The 22,102-nt window shown below is 36.7% G+C and overlaps 1 protein-coding gene across 1 annotated transcript; it reads left to right on the forward strand.

Annotated features, from left to right (window-relative positions):
* The first annotated feature begins 1,488 nt into the window (after positions 1–1,488).
* hoxc1a (homeobox C1a) lies at positions 1,489–10,716 on the forward strand. The gene is made up of 2 exons (XM_048178969.1): positions 1,489–3,225; positions 8,213–10,716. The coding sequence occupies exons 1-2, from the start codon at positions 2,652–2,654 to the stop codon at positions 8,560–8,562; spliced, it is 924 nt and encodes a 307-aa protein (XP_048034926.1). The 5' UTR covers positions 1,489–2,651; the 3' UTR covers positions 8,563–10,716.
* The last annotated feature ends 11,386 nt before the right edge of the window (positions 10,717–22,102 follow it).

Below are 22,102 nucleotides of genomic sequence, written 5' to 3' on the forward strand. Positions count from 1 at the left end.
TTTTAGGGTGAACTATTCCTTTAAGACAGTGGTTTCTGTGCATTTTCTACATATTTCTGAACTTGATCCAATGTTGATATCATTTGACTCAATTAAAACTTTTTAATGACTGAGCTACTTACTGGAAAGAAAGACCAAGTCTGAAAGTAAAGACCACATCTGTTAAAGGGGAACCGCAGATACCACTTCTAAACAGATGTGAGAGTGTTGTGCTCCTGATAACCTCTAAAGGTCATATCTCTGTCTAATGCTCTATGACTTTGGAGAAACTTTTTGGAATGTCACATAAAATATAATTGAATGCACAAGCAAAATAGTCAAAAATTCTCATTACATTTTAGACATGCAAACTGTCAAGATAAACAAAGCAAGACTTTAAAAGTGCAAATGAAAATCACAGATTGTAGTCTTGGAAGTATGACCAAAATAAGAATTTTCGACGGAAAATGTCATCTGAACAAGTACGTAAAAAATCTGCCACTTTTGTTCTGACCAACTGAGAAAAAAGGCAATGGTGATTAAATCTAACGATCACTTAGCTCATATCACATCAAATTGTGCAAATTATTATTATTTTTATATTTTGTTCTCAAATTGTTAATGTTAACAATTTCAGATTTGCGTGACTATGTGTATTTAGCGTGTATTAGAGTTACCTGTAGATTATAATTTCTGTCCTATCTAATCTCTAACATTAATTTGTCATAACATACAATCCGCCATCGAAAAAGTTTAAATATTCCAACTGCTGTGAGAAAATGCTATAAATAATCCTACCTGCAGCATCTACATGCAGTATAGCATACTAGCTGGGACTCATTCTTTATGTAAACAGACGTGATGTAATGACGCAAAGAAGAATGGCTACATGCTCGAATTTCCCGCGGAAACCGACCAGTACCATTTGAAAACATTATTACAAGTTTACCGTTGTGAAGGTGATCATATTGAACACTGACTGCTTGCTCAAAATTGATTTTGGATCATTTTTAACCAAAGAAAGTTATGGACTGCATCTTTAATATTTTGGCTTGAATTTATTCAGTTACCACATGAAGCACATTTTAAATTAACTGGGAAAAGTTTTCTTTTTTTAGCATCAGTTATCATATTCCATACATATATTTCACCTCCCTCAAGTGTAATAGGCTCATCCAATTATTGTATGAAGTTACAAAAATTTAAATCTGATGAAAAAAAAGAAGAAAGGAAAACAAGAGAATGACAGAAATTCTGTACGCTATAGTTATTTGTTATTTCTTGTGGAAGGTAACAGTGACTGGTCAAAAACTCATTTTAAAGATGTATAAGTTACTCTTGGATTCTTTTAATATTATTTAAGGCGTTTGAAATTACAGAGAAAGAGAAATTCCAGTCAGAAGGAGAACCGTGAAAAGTTTTAAACGCATAATACCCATAATAAAACTCTTTGTACTTTATATTATTTCTTATATTTAACGAATTCAATTCTTTAATGATATTGTCAGTTTAGTTTGCCATTTGTTTTGAAAAATAAATATTTCTTCAAATAAAAAGTTAAATACTTTTTGTATAAAGCGGATGATTATTGCAGGGGAGGCAGCTGCTAATTATCATCTGACCGACGAATGACCTGCAACGACAGCTGTTTAGAGCACAGATAATCACTCAGAAATCTCATACAATGACTTTATGATTCCCTTTTAACATCATTTCAGCTGTTATGTTAGATTCCCTGTGGCTATAGAATTCTACACAGAGTTTCAGTTTTTTCCCGAAGTATGGAGATTCTTTGCGTTAAACAATTTCGTTTAAAATATAAATAGATCGGAATATGAAAAAAGTTGGTCTAAAATAACACAAGGAGGAATGCAAGTGTCAACGTGGGTCACCTGGAAGATACGTTTCTAAGTTTCTTTTCAAAGTTTAAATAAAGCAACAATCGTCAAGTTTTATTTAATTGGCGTGAACCAAAAGATCCATGGCTTTCCCATTAACATCTATTGACAATGGCTTAAGACCTTATTCGGGTAAGCTATACTGACTAAACATGTCATTGATTTTCTGTGCGTGCTCATCTGAAACGTGGACACAGACCGGGCCTTCCGAGAAAAAAATTAACAATATGAAGACAATTTTATGTCGAAATAATATCTTTGATAGGGTAACTTAAATTTAAAACACAATACTAGTCCTACCAGTTTTTAAATGATTTGGATCTAAAACAAACAGAACAAAGAATCTATTAATATCCTAAATGTGACTTTTCACAAATGCCTTGACATTTGTGCAAAATTCTCACTAGAAATCATCCAGTGCGTTTTGATTAAATTCAATATTATCCATTAAGAAATGTAGTACTGATGTTGACCCCTCTTCGCACACGCGCGAGCACACACACTCCACGAGACCTTATTAGCAGGTCAAATAAGTCATTCAAACTTGCTTGCTTTGGTAAATTAACGCTCACTCAGATGAGGGAGATGTCCGGCTATTGGCCAAGAGTTAGAGGGCACGTCATCCCTATCCATCACCGATCGAATGTTTCTACAAGGCATGTCCCTGTCTAGATCTGTGCCTCTGTCCTTTTGCGCGCTATGTGTGGCATCTGTGGATGGAGTTTCTGTCGCGTCCAGCCTCGAATGAAAATCTGGAATATATGAGATGCGGCCATGAATTCTTATCAAGGGTTCAGGGACACAACGTCACTTTTCAAGGGCTATCATGCTACTGGAGTAATGCGTCTGCATCAGGACCACGGAGCTACTACTACTGACTTCCCAAGCAGAGAGGAGGGACATGTCAACAACACCGAGGCGGATTTTCTTCAATACCATTTCACGAATCTCAGTGCCACGGCCACAGGCGCGTGTTCAAAGCCCTGTGAGGACCTTGGTCCTGCTAACTCGACCAGACCCCCCTTCCCCCATAATCAAGATTTCTATAGACCAGTGCACCCCGTCCGACCCCAAGTCCCCTCCTTCCAAAGCTGTCGTGAGCAGGGTCTCTCCAGAACGGGCTTCTCGCCTTCCTCAGACACTTTAAGAACTTTCTCCGGCGCGCTTTGTGAACTCGGCCCTGTCAACAACACACACCTCGAAGTGCTCACACGCGACGGCCCAGTGCATCACCCTCCAGTCAAGGACAATAACACCAGACACGAGGCTCTTAACACGTTAAATGAGACTTTACAAAGTGAAAAGACATTCGACTGGATGAGAGTGAGGAGAAATCAGTCCCGTGCAGGTAAGTTGACTGTAGTTTTCTAGTACGACGAACTTTTCTGCAGCAGATATGTTGCCCGAGTGGCCAGTTGTCTTTGAAATTCCTAGTGAGGTGATTTAAAATATAATGCTATTGCTAATTGTGTTTTTTAGTTATAAATTGCTTTTCCCAGACTTAAAGTAGGACAATAACATTTCAGCAAACAGAAATTAATACTTGGAGGTGGAGCTATGAGTGTGTAAGTTTGGCTGTATCGTGAAGGCCACGTTTTTAAAAATGTATAAATATAGTGAAACATGTCGACTTGTGGGAACATTTAAAGTGGTGCTCACTTTTAATTTATCCATATCAACAGGTTTATATTAAAGCTTATTTTTTTAAAATGTACTTACAAATATAATGAAACATTTCGACTTGTGGGAACTTTTAAAGTGGTACTCACTTTTAATTTACCCATATCAACAGGTTTGTATTAAGGCTTAAGTTTAGGGTTGAGCTAATATCATCACGTAAAAACTTCAGTCTATAATCACCTAAAAACAATATAGTGGAACCATCATGTAGCCATGTATTTGAAAAATCAAATTTTACATGATAAAGTCAAATAATCTGAGCCATATATATATATATATATATATATATATATATATATATATATATATATATATATATATATATATATATATATATATATATTCATATATAAATCAGATTATTTGACATTTACATCTACATGTCATTTACTTTAAGTAGCAAAAGTAGCTGATTATGAAACTCAGCCCATCCTCTGCAGATGTGGCATGTGTCAGGCACAGTTCTTTGCTTTATCTGCATGTTTTATGGAAAAAACCTTTGAAAATGAAGGAGAATGTAATATATAAGATCTGCTCTGGTGCCTAAATGGGTCACTAACAACATGGGAGGCAGAATTCCTCCATTTTTATAAATAGCACACTCCATTCCATTCTATTCTCTATGCTCATCTCCTTAAAAATTCTCTCATTGACAAGCAGCAGCCCAGGCCATATTTAAAGGAGTCCAGCACCCCCTAGCTCTCCATTCAGAGCCAAATAAACTTCAGAGGAACACTTTTCCTCGACAGAGCCCTAAATCTTAATAGAGACCAATGTTTATATGCCGCAATTAATTTTCTATATTGAATGTCGGAAAATGTCTGTCAGAATCTCAGCATAATCCTTAACCAGAGTAATGATTGGATAGGTCTGCGTTTAATGCAGTTCAAATGTGAGTTACTTGACATGTGCTCATAAAATGTCATGCTCAATGACATTTGACCTGTATTATGTCAAAGTATTTCATGTTTGTTGTGAGAGCTGTGTGTTAAATTGTGAATCGCTCGTCCCCCTCAATAAATCACAATATATGTAATAGTTTGATGGTAAAACCAAGAAGAGCCCTGTTTGATTTGTCATTTCCTACAAATCAGTAATACAGAATTCATATGGTTTGCAGACTGTCAGGGAGAAGAATGTCTGGCCAGGCCACACTGATGATCTAAAATAACTCACAAGCAAATATGTCAGTGAAAAGGTCATTTCAGGCTATATCGCCCAGCGTATGAACAACAGCTGTGGTCAGGAAATAGGCTTGCTATATCAAATCCCAAATGCTTGAATGGTGGCAAGGCCAGGAGTTCACAATTTGTTTACTGTTTTGTCTGCTGTTTGCTTTTCTCCTGCCTGTCCAGTCCACCCACATATATAATATATATATATATATACACACAGTATGCATAGAAAAGCCTGCTACTTTGTGCACTCATTCTTACCTAGATTTGAACTTCACTGTCCCTTTAAGCACACAAGACTTAAAGGGATAGTTCACCCAAAAATTCACACCAATTATTACTCACCCTCATGTCGTTGTATGCATTTCTTTCTTCTGTGGAACGAAAAAGAAGAATGGTGTGTTCCAAACAACATTGGATCCCACTGACATTTATATATGAGGGTGAGTAAATGATGATTTCATTTTGGGTGAACTTTGTCTTTGAAGAGAAGCATAAAATGGTCACTTTAAGTTGTGGCTCTCCCTCTGTGCTTAATGTCTTTGGTTTTATCGCAAGCCTTATGGAGAAAGCGTTGTATGATGATATATGAGAGGTCTGTCAACAAGTGCTTAAGATAATACTCACATCAACACAGCAGCCAAAGTCAAATGTTAAATGGTGGGGCGACTGTTTATTGTCTGCTCCTTTACTTAAGATCATTATAACCTAATGAAGAAAAAAAAACAGAGAAATATATATTATTAAAGAGAAGAAAAAACATTAAAAGGATAGTTCACCTGTATGACTCACTTTTGCACATAAAAGAAGATATTATGAAGAACATTGGACCCCATTGAATTGGACTGACGAGACATTTTTCACAGAAGAAAGTAAGTCAAATGGGTTTGGAACGACATGTGGTAAATGATGGAAGAATTTTCATTTTTGGGTGAACTATCCCTTTAAGTGCGAGATTCAATGCATTGTGAGGGTTATTGTTCTTATACTGGGCAACATCAAAATGTTTCCTATACTCAACATGAATAAAAGCTTATCCAGAGTGTCTGACTGGATCCCCCAGTACAGTGCACATAGTCCCCGTGCGTCATTCTTCAATTATATCCTGACAGCACCTGAATTACTGTGGGCTGGATGCCCAGATGACCGAGGCAATCTGTATCGATCCCCCACCCCCAGTTCCCTTGCTCTCTTTTAGGCTTAGTGGGGCACGTCATCCCTCTGGCTGGTTGGCCATTTCCAAGTTTGCAAGTCATTCCTCAAATGTTTCGTTTGATTCCTTTATGCCTTCTGGCGACTGCCAATTCTATTATCCAGCAACTCATTCATCAGTGTTTTCATGCACACTTTTTTATTTCCTAAGGAAATTGCTTAATTACTTCATATTTGTCAGTGAATGCACTGATTGTTAGAACGTCCCTTGTGAATATTAGAGGTGACCCTACAATTGCTTTTTTCATCTCTCTGTTTGCTTTCAGTCGCACAGCAAGAGCGAGATAAAGATCGGAGCAGAGCGCTCTCAAAATCAACTGTATAATCAACTGTTTGTGCCTGTTAAGCCTAAGAGAAAGTGATATTAGTGACATGTCAAGTTTATTAGGAAGTGTTTTAATTGAAAATCCTCAAGAACAAAGAAAAGTCAAATAAATGTACAATGTTTCAGTTGCAATAAGATAAAATTTATTTGTTATTGCAACCAAAACATTGTGCATTTATTTGACTTTTGTCTTTGTGTATCCTGCGTCTGTTCAGACTGTACGTCCTTGACTGCAATGACATGACTGACCACAAACACACACACACACACACACACACACAGAGTCATACACATGGAGCGCAGATGGCACAGAGGTTAGAGAGACACTTGCAACTGTAGCAGTATGTGAGGGCTCAATGCGTCTGTATCACTCCAGGGGAATTTCCCGCCCGACCCCTGCGTGTGTGTGTGTGTGTGTGCCGTAAAGGAATGTGCAACTTCCTGTGTGCTTCCAAAAGCAAACAACACAAGCAAACAACAAAACAGGAGTTTGATTTTCATTAAGACAGCTGTTAGTTGACTAGCTCGGTTAAACTGCAGATTTAATGCCATTCTAAAATTAATACTGTAGAGAAAGGCACATTTAGATGCACTTTGTTTACAGGGCACATTAGGTGGGCAAAGTAGTAAAACAGCACCAAACTGGAAAGCAGCAACTTTGGAATATTTTATGACTGGCTGTGATGGACAGTGCATCTGACGTTTGATCTCATCCGTGAGGTGCAAACAGACAGACAGTCCTCTATTTAGTTTACTCAGACAGGATTTCTGCATGCAGATGAAGGTCAAGCAATCACAAACTCCTCCTCAGTGAAAATTACCTTCACCGGAAAGTCACAAATGAGTGACCATGCAGGAAACCTGGCAAATATCATTTCTGCTATTGAAAAATAAAAACGTTGAGTCAAAAATGTGGACTTGGTAAGCGGCATCTATGGAATTATATAAAGGTTTTTCAGTGTTTATTTTACAGTTTGAATATTTTGCATATGTGACCCTGGACCACAAAACCAGTCACACAGGTATATTTGTAGCAATAGCCAACAATACATCATATGGGTCAAAATTAGTAATTTTTCTTTTATGCCAAAAATCATTAGGATATTAAGTAAAGATCATGTTCCATGAAGATATTTTGTAAATTTCCTACCGTAAATATATCAAAAATGTATTGTTGTGAGTGGATATGCATTGCTAAGGACTTCATTTGGACAACTTTAAAGGTGATTTTCTCAATATTTTAATTTTTTGCACCCTCTGATTCCAGATTTTCAAATATTTTTCCAAATATTGTCCTATGATAACAAACCATACATCAATGGAAAGCTTATTTATTCAGCTTTCAGATGCTGTATAAATCTCAATTTTTTTAAAAAAATCGACCCTTATGACTGGTTTTGTGGTCCAGGGTCTCATGAAAATTGGTATCACTGTTAAACTCACTTTTAATCAGTCTAACATAAACCAAACCATAATACTATTAAATTGTACCCTATATGTTTATGCACTAAGATTTTATATTACTAATGTACAGTGTGTTATGAATATAAAATTATAGTGCATCAACTATATAGGAAACAATAAAATAGCGCTCATATGGCGCTCTGTTTTCTATATCAGTGTAGATAAATGAGTTTCCAGTTGTTCGCGGCTTAAAATAAAAAGCATCATTAATAAATGCCAATAATATTTCGACTGAATATATTAACAGAACAAAAAAGTGTACGTGTTTTGTTTAACATGTGTTTCAACAAAATTGCATCTTTGATTCGATCTGAGATTATAGAATTAATATTGAATCATTCTGTTTTATTTTATTTCTTTATTTTTGAGGGGGTAAAAATGTGACATAACGATGGTAAGCACTGAATTTAACCTTGAATCTTTATTTTAAAGACATATGTGTTTTGATTTTTTTTTTTTTTTTTGCATTGCCTTTACAGCTAAGACACAACTGGGCAGCTGCTCGGACCCGGAGCTGAAGACGGACCACGGACGAGATCCTGACGAGGACCCCTCGAGTGGAGCCCCGCGAACTAATTTCACCACCAAACAACTGACAGAACTGGAAAAGGAGTTTCATTTCAACAAATATCTGACTCGAGCTAGACGGATAGAGATCGCGAACACTCTCCAACTGAGCGAAACACAAGTGAAGATCTGGTTTCAAAACAGACGCATGAAACAGAAGAAAATGCTGCGGGAAGGCCTCGTTCCGGGATTAATGCTGGTTTCTGCCTGTGATGAGGACTCGAAAAAAACAGACACTTGTTCATCTCCTGACAAAAGATAATTTCAGTTGGGTAAGATTGTTGGAACGGCTGCACTAAAATATTAACAATCACGTGAATATCATGCGCGAGAGCAAGGGAGTGATATTGAACAACTCAAACACCCAAAATGAAGTTTTCCCACTAAACATAAATATTTATCTATTCACTTGTATTGTTTAAGAAAGTAAAGCAGTGATTCTCTATGAGAAAAAATGAAGTTTGCTCACCTGTTGAGGCAAGCGGAGAAATCATGAATTAAAATGCACTTTATAGCTATGTCTTCCTTTATTGTTTTATTTGCTATATGTTTTTATCATTCTGAATTAAAGACCAGAAACTGAATCAATTAATAGATCTCATCAGGGTCAGAAATTAATCCGGTTCCAGGGCAAAAGTGACAAGAAAAGTGACATTTAAAAAATAAAAAGTGGAGAAAAAAGTGAGTTTTTTTTAATATTTTATCTAAACTATTATTCCGTTATGCCTTTTTAGTTAGTGTGTGTTTAAAATATTTTACTAAAATGTACAGCGTAACATAATATTTCTGACACTCATCTGATTATTATTCCTGGCTCTAAAACAAAACCGTGTTGATTTGTTAAAATGTCTCTAACAATCACTTTATTTTTAACAAGCAGCGAACTGACTATCTGAGAAAAGGTATAGCCTAACTATTTTTGAACATATTAGCTTACTATTTTAAAAATGCAATCATGTATGGAATAAAGCATCCTTACAGTAGCCTATCTGATGCGGACAGATTTAAAAAATCTCAAATTTAGACGCACAATCATACGCGCGCGCACACGAGATCAGATTTAGAAACACTCAACAGGTTTGCTGCTGTTTCGCAGACGTACTGTGTCTGTCATATTCATGCTGCTTGTGCTTTTATCTGCGAATAAAGAGCGCCGCACAATGATCGGTGATACTCGTCTTTCTAAATAATGGCGAAAAGCTGTCAACGTACAAAGTGCCTCCACTTAGCCGTGTATTTTCACCAATTTATTGCTGGAAGAGGTTAAATCGAGTGCCATGGGTTGAACCTTCTGATACCAACTCCTCATTTTGATACAGAATCAAAGCAGTGCATTGAGAGCTAGAAGAATAAAGTGAGACTTTCTTGTGATTATTATTATTTTTTTGGCACCGTTTACATTTCGAACGCATAGCCTCGGTGTATTTTATTCGGATGGCATCTTTTAGATATACTTTATCATAATAACTGAACTTTAAAATGTTATGGAGAACTGCAGTTTCTCCTCTTCTTCTCACTATGTTATTCGATGGACAAAACATTTGATCTGGGATGAGAGATTTCTAAAAGATCGATTTATCGATGTGGTGTGGATTTAAGTTGATTGACTTTTAATTGATTTTTCTTGATGGGTTGAATAATTACAGCATTTTAATGAAAGTCGTATTTTTCACTCATTTATTGTTTATCACTAAAATGAAAATAATGCACATGTTCTTCACAATATCAGTGTGAAATTAAAATGAACATTTTTTTCACTGCATGAATTCCATTTTTGTTTTGCATAACAATCGTTAAAGATCATTTTAATTTGAAGGATTTTGCAAATTACCCCCTTTATATCAAAGCAAATTCTCTAACAAAAGAGCTACAGTCTAGGGAAAAGATAAATGATCTGAACTGTGAAAATGAGTCTTTGTAAATGATATTAAATACACTTAAAATTTTCTAGCAGCATTAAATCGAGATGCGTTAATCAAACATTATACCAGCGAATAAAATTAATTGAAATAAGCGCTCTTCTTCTATTTTTGGAGTTATTACTGTGACTTCAAAGCCATGTTAGGAACCTTATATGCACGAAGCACGACTTGCATGCCTGAGCCTGCTAATATATGCAGTTACTCCAGAGTTCACCTTTCACCTCTTGACCTCTGTTTTGCCTCGAGACAGCAGTGACCCGGTCAGTGGCTCACAGAGAAAGGCTGCATTATTAATATGTGTCTCGGTGTCTTCACACTTCTTTCAATTTTAAAACGCTTCTTCTCGTGTTACAGTGTTAATTTAAGCTGTGCAAAATTATATAATGAGATAATTTATTAAAGTATCGTTTCAATCTAATATCGTTAACAATAATAATAGTTGTTTATTCATCTATACGTTTTCTTTATATCATTTGATGCATAATCTTTTCTGGTCAAGCTTTTTGAAGATAGGAAAAAAACTAAAAGCATCAAATGGAAATTCCTAACCCTCCAAGTAACTTTTTTTCATAAAAAAAATAAAAACATATTAACTAGATATGTGACTATTATTTTTGTGCGCTTTTAAGCGTGAATGCGGACTTAATGTTCCCAGGTTTAGGAGATAAAAGCGCAGGCTTGTTTACGATCCTGTGGATTCTTTCTCGAAACGTTCGACGCATGAAAATGTACGGCGTTCAGGAAGGAAGTTTTCCTGTAGTATAGCTCATTAGATTTCACCTTCACAAGCTGATGTGCATTTTAGCTCAGTTACATCCGCGTGCAGGCGCTTAATGCCCACGTTATGGCGTGTGGGTGCAGAAATAGATAACGTGATAGAATCAAGTATAATCCTCACTGCACTGTTGCATTTTACTCAGTAATTGAGAGGAAACGATATTACCTTGCTTATAGCGATGCTCTTAGGATGATGACCAAAGCTATACATTATTTTATGTATTAGAGGCCTAATATCAGTTGAGTCTGAGTGAGCAGCAGTGACAGATGCAAATACACAGAGAGAAATCTGTAATGTTCTGCTACAAGTGTCAGACACTCAAGAATTAAAAACACATTATTTTTTCCTCCTTAAAGTAACTTTTTATTTTACCTTAACAATTGCAGGTGTTAATCAGTTAATAAAAATAAGTAAATAAATAATTACTTTTATTATTTCCTTAAAGTAGCATTTTATTTTACATTAAGAAACATAATGTGTTAATCAGCTAATAAAAATAAGTAAATAAAAGGAAATAATGATAGTAATAATAACAATTATTACTATGTTATAGGTTTAACCAAAGGTTATATTAACCCTAGCATCAAGTTCACATTGTTACCACCATGTTTGTGTTCACCAAAAGTACAGAAAATTTTGCTTCATAAATTGCCCACATTCCTATTCTATAAAACAATGTCATATATGCAACAAATAGACAGTGCTGATTAGATACAAATGTGAACATATGGTTCATATACCTCATATTGTACCTGAGTTTCCTCCTATGAGTTGATCTTCATTAACATATTTAAAAATGTAAACATTTAAAAATTTGTGCTTATGCATTTTAATATTAGCAATACATACACACATATACATTCATATATATAGTATATATAATATAAAAAACTTATAAATATAAATATAATATAAAATATAATATATAATATAAAAACTTATAAATATATCTAATTTAAGAATATATATATATATATATATATATATATATATATAATATAAAGAAAACATATATACATATATAATATAAAAATGTGTATGTATAAATATTTCTTATATATATATATATATATATATATATATATATATATATATATATATATATATATATATATATACACATACACATTTTTATATATATATGTGTGTGTATATATATATATATATATAACACTATGAAAATACTAGTAAAATTATCTCAGACATTTTAAACTAATTATAGCCATCAAATTTCAATATTAAACTTGACATTTATGGAATATGGGGGAAAACATTTTATTTTAATTCAATAAAAATCTTTTATTCATGACAAAGTACTTAAAATGCAAAAAATGTTCAGAACATATTTATAGGTATTTAGTATTGTTATGTCAAATGGCTATTTTAAAATATAGTCGTCTTCATACTGTCCGTTTTAAAGCCACTGTATGTCTCATTTATGTGCGCCTCTGATGGTGGCTGATTCTGATGGGTGGTCCTTAAAATGGCTGGTTACTGTTGTACACTAACAAAAGGAGATACACAGCTTCCAACACCTCTTCACATCCCACACCCGGTCTCCATTACAAACAGACATTGTATCAGTTCTTTTGCATTGCAAGCAGTAAAATGAAGAACTCATACTCATTTGTTTGCTTGTCAATGGCACACATAAAAGGCGGAAGGTAGAGGGAAGGTCTTAAGGCACCTTGCATATATATAACGCAGAGGGCGTGTGCACGCAGACCATTTTCTAGCCCTCGTTTCTCCAACCATTTACGACTCCCGAGAACAGATGTTTGGGGACAGCTTACAGCCTCAGCGAATTTCTGTGTACAAAGCAAACAGCAGCACTCAGCACTTCTGGCTGGCTAAGAAATTGCGCTCTCTGAGAAGAAGGGGGAGGGGGAGAAAGGAGCCCGGGGTCTAGGAATCCGAATGAGGCAGAGAACGGGCGACGCTTACCGAGGTGAAACTGTGTCAAGGTTACGTTCAGGGGTTTTTGCATTCAAATCAGTACACTACACTATTAAGAATATGTGTTCTTGGCATCTAGGGTTCTATGAAGAACCTTTATGGAACCTTTCAACTGCACTAAAGGTTCTTCATAGTGGAAAAAGCTTCTTCGTATTATTAAAATGTTCAACACGCTAATTAAATATGGTTTCCATAGCAGCATGCTTTTGGAACCTTTATTTTTAGGAGCGTAGGTGATGTGAATGTGACTACAAGCTCTTCCTCTGTAAGTCACTGGCATATCTAAAGGAGGCCTTTATGTGTGGATCCTGGGAAACAAGCTCTGACCTCTATGGTGTAGCACTGCGGACTCTCAAGGTTTGGATTGCCCTTTGAAAAGTTGCAGACAAGCACTACAGGGACCTAAAAGCAAGACAACGAGAGCATGTATATTTTGCTGATGCAGATATTTGGGCTACAAAAACATAATGGAAAAAACACTACATTTATTGCACAAAAGAAAGTGGCATATTTCTCATAAAACAAAGAGCAATGCAGAAAAAATTAATAGCAATATTTCAAGGCTTTCTCTTAACAGAAACAAGGTGCAATTTCAATGCCATATGTTTTGTTCCGTTTCATCATTCACCAAAACAAACCTTATCTTTCATACCTTCCATATTGAACGTGTGCTATAAACAAAAGTGCAAAACAAATATGCAAACGCAAGCATATTTGACCTTTCATGTTCACATTTTCGGCTAACCAAAAATGAATAAATGAGCCCTGCAATGCTTATTTGTCTGAACTACGCCAACCCCCCAAACACACACACACACACACACACACACTTCCCTTCTGCCTTCGGTGAGGTTGCCATAGTGATAGCCTCACAGACACACAAGGAGGGGAACGAGGAGGTGGAGGGGGAGATGAGAAGAGCAGAGGACGCTGTCTTTCTGTCTATCTTCCAGATAAGACATTGTGCTCAATCTTCCGATCCATGTCGAACGGGGAGCAGAACCTTCCGACGGATGCAACTGCCACGTTATCAGAGCGACGCACCTGAAAGTCATGAATTGGGTTAATTTGGTAAAACAACTGCATAATGATGATCATTTTTGCATGTATTTTCATGCGGCCATTGTATAGAAATACAGAAGAAATTAAGGGAAGAAAAAAGGTTTTGTGACCTAAAAATGCATCAGCAGAAGAGTTATACTGCATGATCATGATGTGCATTTCTATTGGCCAGTCAGTAAATAGGGGAAAACCCCGGTGCTATATATATATATATATATATATATATATATATATATATATATATATATATATATATATATATGGGTCAATGACGTGACAGGTCATTTTTTTGTACAAAGGCCTTAATAATAAAAAACAAAGATATAACAGCCAAAGTATGTAAGGTAGTACAATTCGATCTCTTTTATTGAATCCTAAGGGTTTTAATTATATTTAAAGGTATTTTAAAGATTTTGAAGTGTCCAAGATCATTCGGTTTAACAGTCCAAAGGACAATATAGCCATTTCATTTGTGATTAAAATATCTTAAAATGGAATAAATGTATATATTTTTCATTCTTGCATGATTTTATAACAACATATATCAACATGGTAACATCATATATTAAATGGTATTAAGATTATGTGTAGTCATTGCTTTGTTATGAGAAAGAATGTCCGGAAAAATTAATTTCATTGATGTCATTTGGAGTAACCAATATAAAGGGACCGTTTCAGATCAAGTCATGCAGTCAGTATCATGTGACAGGATGTGACATCATTCAAACACCTGCAAAGGACCACACAGTCGTGAAGCAAAGTAACTAACTCTCTCTTAACTATTTGAAATATTCATGTTTTCACTCATACGCATGTCCCAAAAACATCAGTTCATTCGGTACAACCGCTATAAAACATGGAAAATTCTGTAATATTTTATATAAACTTGTTTTATTGTCCTTTTGCTTGCTAGCTAGCTAGATATTAGCCTGTTAGCACTGTTTGAAAACATCGTCATTTGGTATAACCAAAAGTGTTATTCGGTAAAACACTTTTTTGATTACAAATTTTGTCCATCTTGTAATAAATGACAAAAGCAGTGTTAATTGATTATAAAAACAACATAATCTCATTGTTAACACCTAATAAAACGTAAAAATTAATTATATCTTCATTATATTTTTTGACACTTTTAAAAACCTTTTTCGTCAATGACCTATATCTCTCTCTCTTTCTCTCTCTCTCTCTCTATATATATATAGAGAGAGAGAGAGAATATTAAAAATGCTAATAAAATCATCCAAATACAATGTGATACAATACTCATGCTAAAATACTTAAAATGCAGTTTACGTATACTGCATAATAATGCATTTCTACTGGTCAGTCAGTGCATAGGGGAAAACCCCTGGTGCTCAATCAACCCACTGTTTTATTTTTCATCTTAACCGTCTTCCATCTTCCCCCTCTCTCCTATTCATCCATCCCTCCGCCATTCCTCTCCTCCACCTTGCCATTTATCTTTCCCTCCCTCTGCAACGCTCGCTACCCAGCCGATATCAAGGCGTGATCCTGAGCCCTTCAAAGGTCAAGTGATACAAGGTCATTGGCGGGTCAGGCCTGCTGACTGGCTGACCTCGGCAAGGACTTCTGCCAGCAGCCAATCGCACGCTGGCATCTCCCACAGCAGCCTGCCTCCATCCCTGGCGGGCCCTCGGTGGCGCGTCACGTGATCGTTAACGGACTGAAGCATCATGATAGAAATGATTAATGATGCTTTTAGTACCTGTTTAGAATGAAGCTGTCCACACTGCACTGTAATTACCCACTCCCAGGCGGCAGCTGCCTAACATAATTGCTTTTTGTTTGTTGACCTGGTTTACCAGAGAGAAAGATGGCTTTAGGTAGGTGAAGTGTGAGCGTTTGTGCATGTTGGCGTTTTATAGAAGCAAGAAAGGTGCGCGATCATACGTGATGTCAGATTTAGCTCCGTCCTTAAAAGGCTCAGCTGACCCATGTGATTTTTTTTTTCCAGTTTCAGGAAGAAAGGAATTTTGTTTTATTTTTGAAAGTGCATTTGATAATTCCTCATTTTTATGTGGCACCCTGGCCACTGAGAGGTAAACACGAGACGTGTAAATCTGCAATAAAGTTTCGGAATCAACAGCTGTGATTGTAATAAGTAATTCGAAATAAACTGAGACATTGGTGAATGAAACACTCCTTCCTCTAATTTCTGTCCATATGTCTTAAAACCAACCAATATTTCAGCAGAAAGCACTTAAACTGCTATACAGCTATAAACATTACTTGCATTTGGTCACACATGAATCAAATGATGGTCTCCAAAGAGCTTCAAAGAATGTTCATATTCTCAGCGACAGTATTAAACAAGGATCATGATGGGCTGATTTGAGAGTCTGAGTTGGGAATATGGAGTTTAAGTGTTTCCCAACTTTATTTTTGCTCCAGGCACACCCACAGCCATCATTTAGGCTCAAGTACCTCTTCACTGTCACCAAAGCAGACATGTGTCACACTTGCTATATCATACAGGTATAGCATTGTCAACAATAATTACAAAGATCATTACTACGAATATTTACTAAGTAAGAGCAATCGATTCTGTCACAATCTGAGTATATATACAGTGGTGTGAAAAAGTGTTTGCCCCCTTCCTGATTTTTAATTTTTTTTTTTTTTTTGCATGTTTGTCACACTTTAATGTTTCAGATCATCAAACAAATTTAAATATTAATCAAAGATAACACAAGTGAACACAACATACAGTTTTTAAATAAAGGTTTTTATTATGAAGGGAAAACAAAATCCAAACCCACATGGCCCAGTGTGAAAAAGTGCTTGCCCCCCCTGTTAAAACATAACTTAACTGTGGTTTATCACAACTGTGTTCAGTTTCTCTCTAGCCACACCCAGGCCTGATTACTGCCACACCTGTTCGCAATCAAGAAATCATTTAAATAGGACCTGCCTGACAGAGTGAAGTAGACCAAAAGATCCTCAAAAGCTACACATCATGTTGAGATCCAAAGAAATTCAGGAACAAATTGAGAAAGAAAGTAATTGAGATCTATCAGTCTGGAAAAGGTTATAAAGCCATTTTTAAAGCTTTGGGACTCCAGCGAACCACAGTGAGAGCCATTATCCACAAATGACGAAAACATGGTACAGTGGTGACCCTTCCCAGGAGTGGCCGGCTGACCAAAATTACTCCAAGAGCACAGCGATGACTCATCCAAGAGGTCACAAAAGACCACACAACAACATCCAAAGAACTGCAGGCCTCATTTGCCTCAGTTAAGGTCAGTGTTCATGACTCCACCATAAGAAAGAGACTGGGCAAAAATGGCCTGTATGGCAGAGTTCCAAGACGAAAACCGCTGCTGAGCAAAAAGAACATAAAGGCTTGTCTCAGTTTTGCTAGAAAACATCTTGATGATCCCCAAGACTTTTGGGAAAATACTCTGTGGACTGACGAGACAAAAGTTGAACCTTTTGGAAGGTGTGTGTCCCATTACGTCTGGAGTAAAAGTAACACAGCATTTCAGAAAAAGAACATCATACCAACAGTAAAATATGGTGGTGGTAGTGTGATGGTCTGGGGCTGTTTTGCTGCTTCAGGACCTGGAAGACTTGCTGTGATAAATGGAACCATGAATTTTGCTGTCTACCAAAAAATCCTGAAGGACAATATCCGGCCATCTGTTCGTGACCTCAATCTGAAGCGAACTTGGGTTCTGCAGCAGGACAATGATCCAAAACACACCAGCAAGTCCACCTCTGAATGGCTAAAGAAAAACAAAATGAAGACTTTGAAGTGGCTTAGTCAAAGTCCTGACCTCAATCCTATTGAGATGCTGTGGCATGATCTTAAAAAGGTGGTTCATGCTCGAAAAACCCTCCAATGTTGCTGAATTACAACAATTCTGCAAAGATGAGTGGGACAAAATTCCTCCACTGCACTGTAACAGACTCATTGCAAGTTATCGCAAATGATTGATAGCAGTTGTTGCTGCTAAGGGTGGCTCAACCAGTTATTAGGTTTAGGGGGCAAGCACTTTTTCACACAGGGCCATGTGGGTTTGGATTTTGTTTTCCCTTCATAATAAAAACCTTCATTTAAAAACTGCATGTTGTATTTACTTGTGTTATCTCTGATTAATATTTAAACTTGTTTAATGATCTGAAACATTAAAATGTGACAAACATGCAAAAAAATAAAAAAATCAGGAATGGGGCAAACACTTATTCACACCAATGTATATATGTACACATACTGTGTGTACTTCTGAAGGACAAGCACCACATCCTCTTGTACCACTGTTTGAAGAATTTATCTTCCAAAATCTGGCAGTAAGGTGTGGGAGTTCATTTTTAGTCCATCTCTTATCCTGAAATGTCCGTCTTGCAGAGATGGACTAAAAATGATCTTCCAAAACTTACTGCCAGATTACAAGAGGTACAAGAGGATGTGGTGCTGGTCCTTCAGGAGTCACTCTCAAGCTGTCTGTCTATAAGGCCTATAAAAACCCAGTCTTCATGTATTTTATAACACATCAGCTTGTGATTTTTATTAAGAGCGGGTCATTTTTTAGGATTCTTCACCTAACCTAAGTCTCTGAGATCCTGACACCTTGCACTTCTGGAGACTCCAAGTAGGTTGCAGTTCTGGAAAATGGTGGCGCTGGAGACTAAAGGGTTCCTGATGGTGTCACACTTAATTCTTCACCTTAATTATTTTGCAATTAACATGTGTCTTTTCTTTTCCACCTGTTTTTGTCTGACCCTGCTGACACAATGAGCCTTTCGCTGTTCAATGGTCATGCTTTAACTTTGCAATTTCTAGTATTGCATTAGTATTACATCCTTCTCATGGGAATTGAATAATTTTTGACTTTTCAGTCTGTTTTAAATCTCTTTTTGGCTCATTTTGCCTGTAAAAGCAAACCTGCCTAATAATTCTGCACACCTGAATATAAGGAATTTTCATTTCCAGCCTTCATGAACAATTATATATCACTTATAAATGATTAAAAACAATATTAATAGTAGTTATTAAGATTGATGTGGATTGGAATTGGTAAAATGTGCTTGGAAAAAAATATGATCAGAAAATCAACTTGCCTAATAATTCTGCACACAGTGTATATTTTTTGGAATATATTTTTTCTTTGTATCTGTCAATATAGTACAAGATTATCCTACAATATATGTGACATCAAATAAGGGTTAGCACAAAAGTAATCTAAATGTAATCCAAAAGTAGTCCGATTACGCTACCAAAAACAATTTTGTGATTTTGTGATTATTTATTTATACTACTGCTATGTGTGTGTGTCTGTGATAGTAATACCAGAAATACCACCAAAGCATTTTTAGCCAGCTGAAAACGCTAGGTGCTCTGCTGAAAACGCCTATCTGTGAGCGCTTGAGAGCTCACAGATAGGTGAGAGCTAAAAAGTGACAGTGATGAGCGCAGCGTTTTACTCAAAGTTGAGAATTCTTCAACTCGAAGCGACCAGTAAAAAACGCTGAGCTCTCAGCGCTTGAGCGTGAAAAAGACGCTCAGCGCCTCGTTACGCTCCTGCCGTTTAAAAAACGCGGCATTCCCATTGAAAACAATTGAAAAAGTACGCTAGCAGCTGGAAAAAATGCTTTGGTGGACACACGGCCTTAAAGATGGTTTTGTTTTGTTTTTTTGGGGGGGGCAGTTTGAACAGCATAAAATCATTATGTCTATGGAAAGTCCACATCATAAAAGGAATAGCAGAACAGGTGTGTATATAGTGTCTTTCTTTAAAAAAATAACCTTTTTGTTTTATCTAAAATAGTAACTGTTAAGTTGTTAGATAGACTAGACGAGACACGAGATTTGGTTCACAAGAACGAGATGAGATGACATTTTTGCACAGTATTTTTAAGAAATCCTCTGACAAAATTCATGACTGGAAAAATAGTCTGCAGGTCCATTTGAAATGTTTTAACTAATCATCTTGTAATGAATGTCATTCCAGTTCTACTTTCTGAGAATGAATTATCATATGCATTGAAAGACAACAATGTACAAGCACTGTAAAAAGGTTTTGCAACAAACTCAGCTGACTGGCTTCTCTCCTGTATGATTTCATATGAGTCTCTTCAGACCTTAGAACTGTACATGAATTTTCTTACGTGCAAACAATAAGTGCAAACATAAAGTACTCTCTCAATATTTAAAGTGCAAACAGAGACCAAAACAGAGACCAGAGCTAAGAGGTGGTTACAACTACACAGCCCAACCTAAGATAGCCTGTCTCCCAATATCAAACCAATTGTATGTAGTCTAATTTGCGAATTCACGATTGCACATACTCTGTGTGTAAGGAGCTGCGATGCTGAGCGCGCATTCTACAAGATAAGACATTTGTCAGACGCTTAGGCTCTGTCGCGCAACGAATCCTCCGCCATGGTCTTGTCAGTCATCTTGCCTTACTCTCATTGTGTGATCAGTGAACTCTGATTCCTGCTGCACTGTGTGCGACTCTGCAGCTCGTGCTGGATGAGCAGAGCAGACGTTTACAATTGCGACCGTTATACAACTGAATTAAATGTTTTTTTGTTCTATAAAAAAGCAAAATGACAGTGGAGGAGGTGCCGCTGTGGGCACCATAATGTAATGTAAATGCAGCGGTGGCATATTCTATGCTAATTTAACCCTCACACTCCATCATGGTGATATCATGAGAGAGCTTTTCACCTTGCTGAAAAATCTGATACGATCTTGTCATGTTATAAAAATAAATAAATAAATAAACATGTTTTTAAATATTTAATTATTGACTGTTAAAAAAAGTTGTTAAACCTATAAAAAGCATGAAATCTTTATATGTACCCACTGGTCCAAAAGTTTTTCACATTTTCACATCTCTACCTCAACAAGAAATTGTATTCACAACTTGCATTTTAGTAGATGGTTAATCAATGTAATTCAGGATTTATTTTATGACAGGTGACTAGTGGGTAGGGGGTGAAAAATAAGTCTTGGTGACACCAGATTACAAAAAAAAAAAATAATAATAATTTTTCTTTCAACAACATGTACTTCAAAATCGAGCTCAACAACACCAGAAAAGCGTATGAAGAAAGTAAATGGGGTCAATTTGGCTTCTGCAGAGCTGGCATTGGGATTTACAGCTCATATTTCACATTGATCCACAGCCCTTATTATTAATGAGCAAGTAGCGATACGAGTAAATTAACTGAAGGAAAACATAAAGCAAATAAATAGTGCTTTTCCACACAGGTATAAATACAATATGGTTGAAAACAACTAGGTCTGTGACCCCTTTTATCTCATCTTTCCAAAATATTAGCATGTAATATTTAAAACATGAATTTATACAAATAAATCACAACCATATGTCAATTCTCTCTCCCACAAGTCCTGCACTATATGCACATCTGCATTCTTCTAGCACATGGTGTCATATTTGTCATTGAACTTTTGCATCTGCTCTGCATAGCGCCATTGATCCCTGACCATAGCGACGACAGCGAGACCCAGATAAACAGGCCATGGCTGACCTATAGACTGGCACAGACCGACTGTCCATAAATTTGCAGCTCTTTTCAGCCGGGTACGTCACACCCAGTTTCCTGCACCAAGGCGAGGGGACAGAGGCAGGCTGCTATCAGCCCTCTCTGTGTGAGCAGCTTTCATCCTCAGGCTGGTTCTCACATAACTCAGCCACAGTGTCTCTCCCTCTGCCTCATAAATAACATCCCTATCGTCTGATAATGCCCACTTAATGCTTAGTCAATAAACCCCACAGTGCCATGGTTTCTCCCCTTCTCTCTTTCGTACATAAATATAAATAGTACACTCGGATTGATGTGACACACGGGTCTCGCTCCATCTGGGCAGAGAGGAGAAGCCCGAAGGGCCCGGAGAGGAGCTTTGCAGGAGAGGAAGCGAGAACTGCAGGTGTTGGGAAGAGATAGCGGCCGGAATAGCGGGATGGGTGCACTGCAGCACTGACTGATCACCTGAGTGAAGCAGCTGCTAATGTAATAATTAATTAACTTATTGCTTTCTTCCGTTCACACGCCAGGGCTTATTTGACCCATTTGGATTAGCGTCTCTT

Source organism: Megalobrama amblycephala, linkage group LG24 (assembly GCF_018812025.1).
Source record: "Megalobrama amblycephala isolate DHTTF-2021 linkage group LG24, ASM1881202v1, whole genome shotgun sequence".
Taxonomy (NCBI): Eukaryota; Metazoa; Chordata; class Actinopteri; order Cypriniformes; family Xenocyprididae; genus Megalobrama; species Megalobrama amblycephala.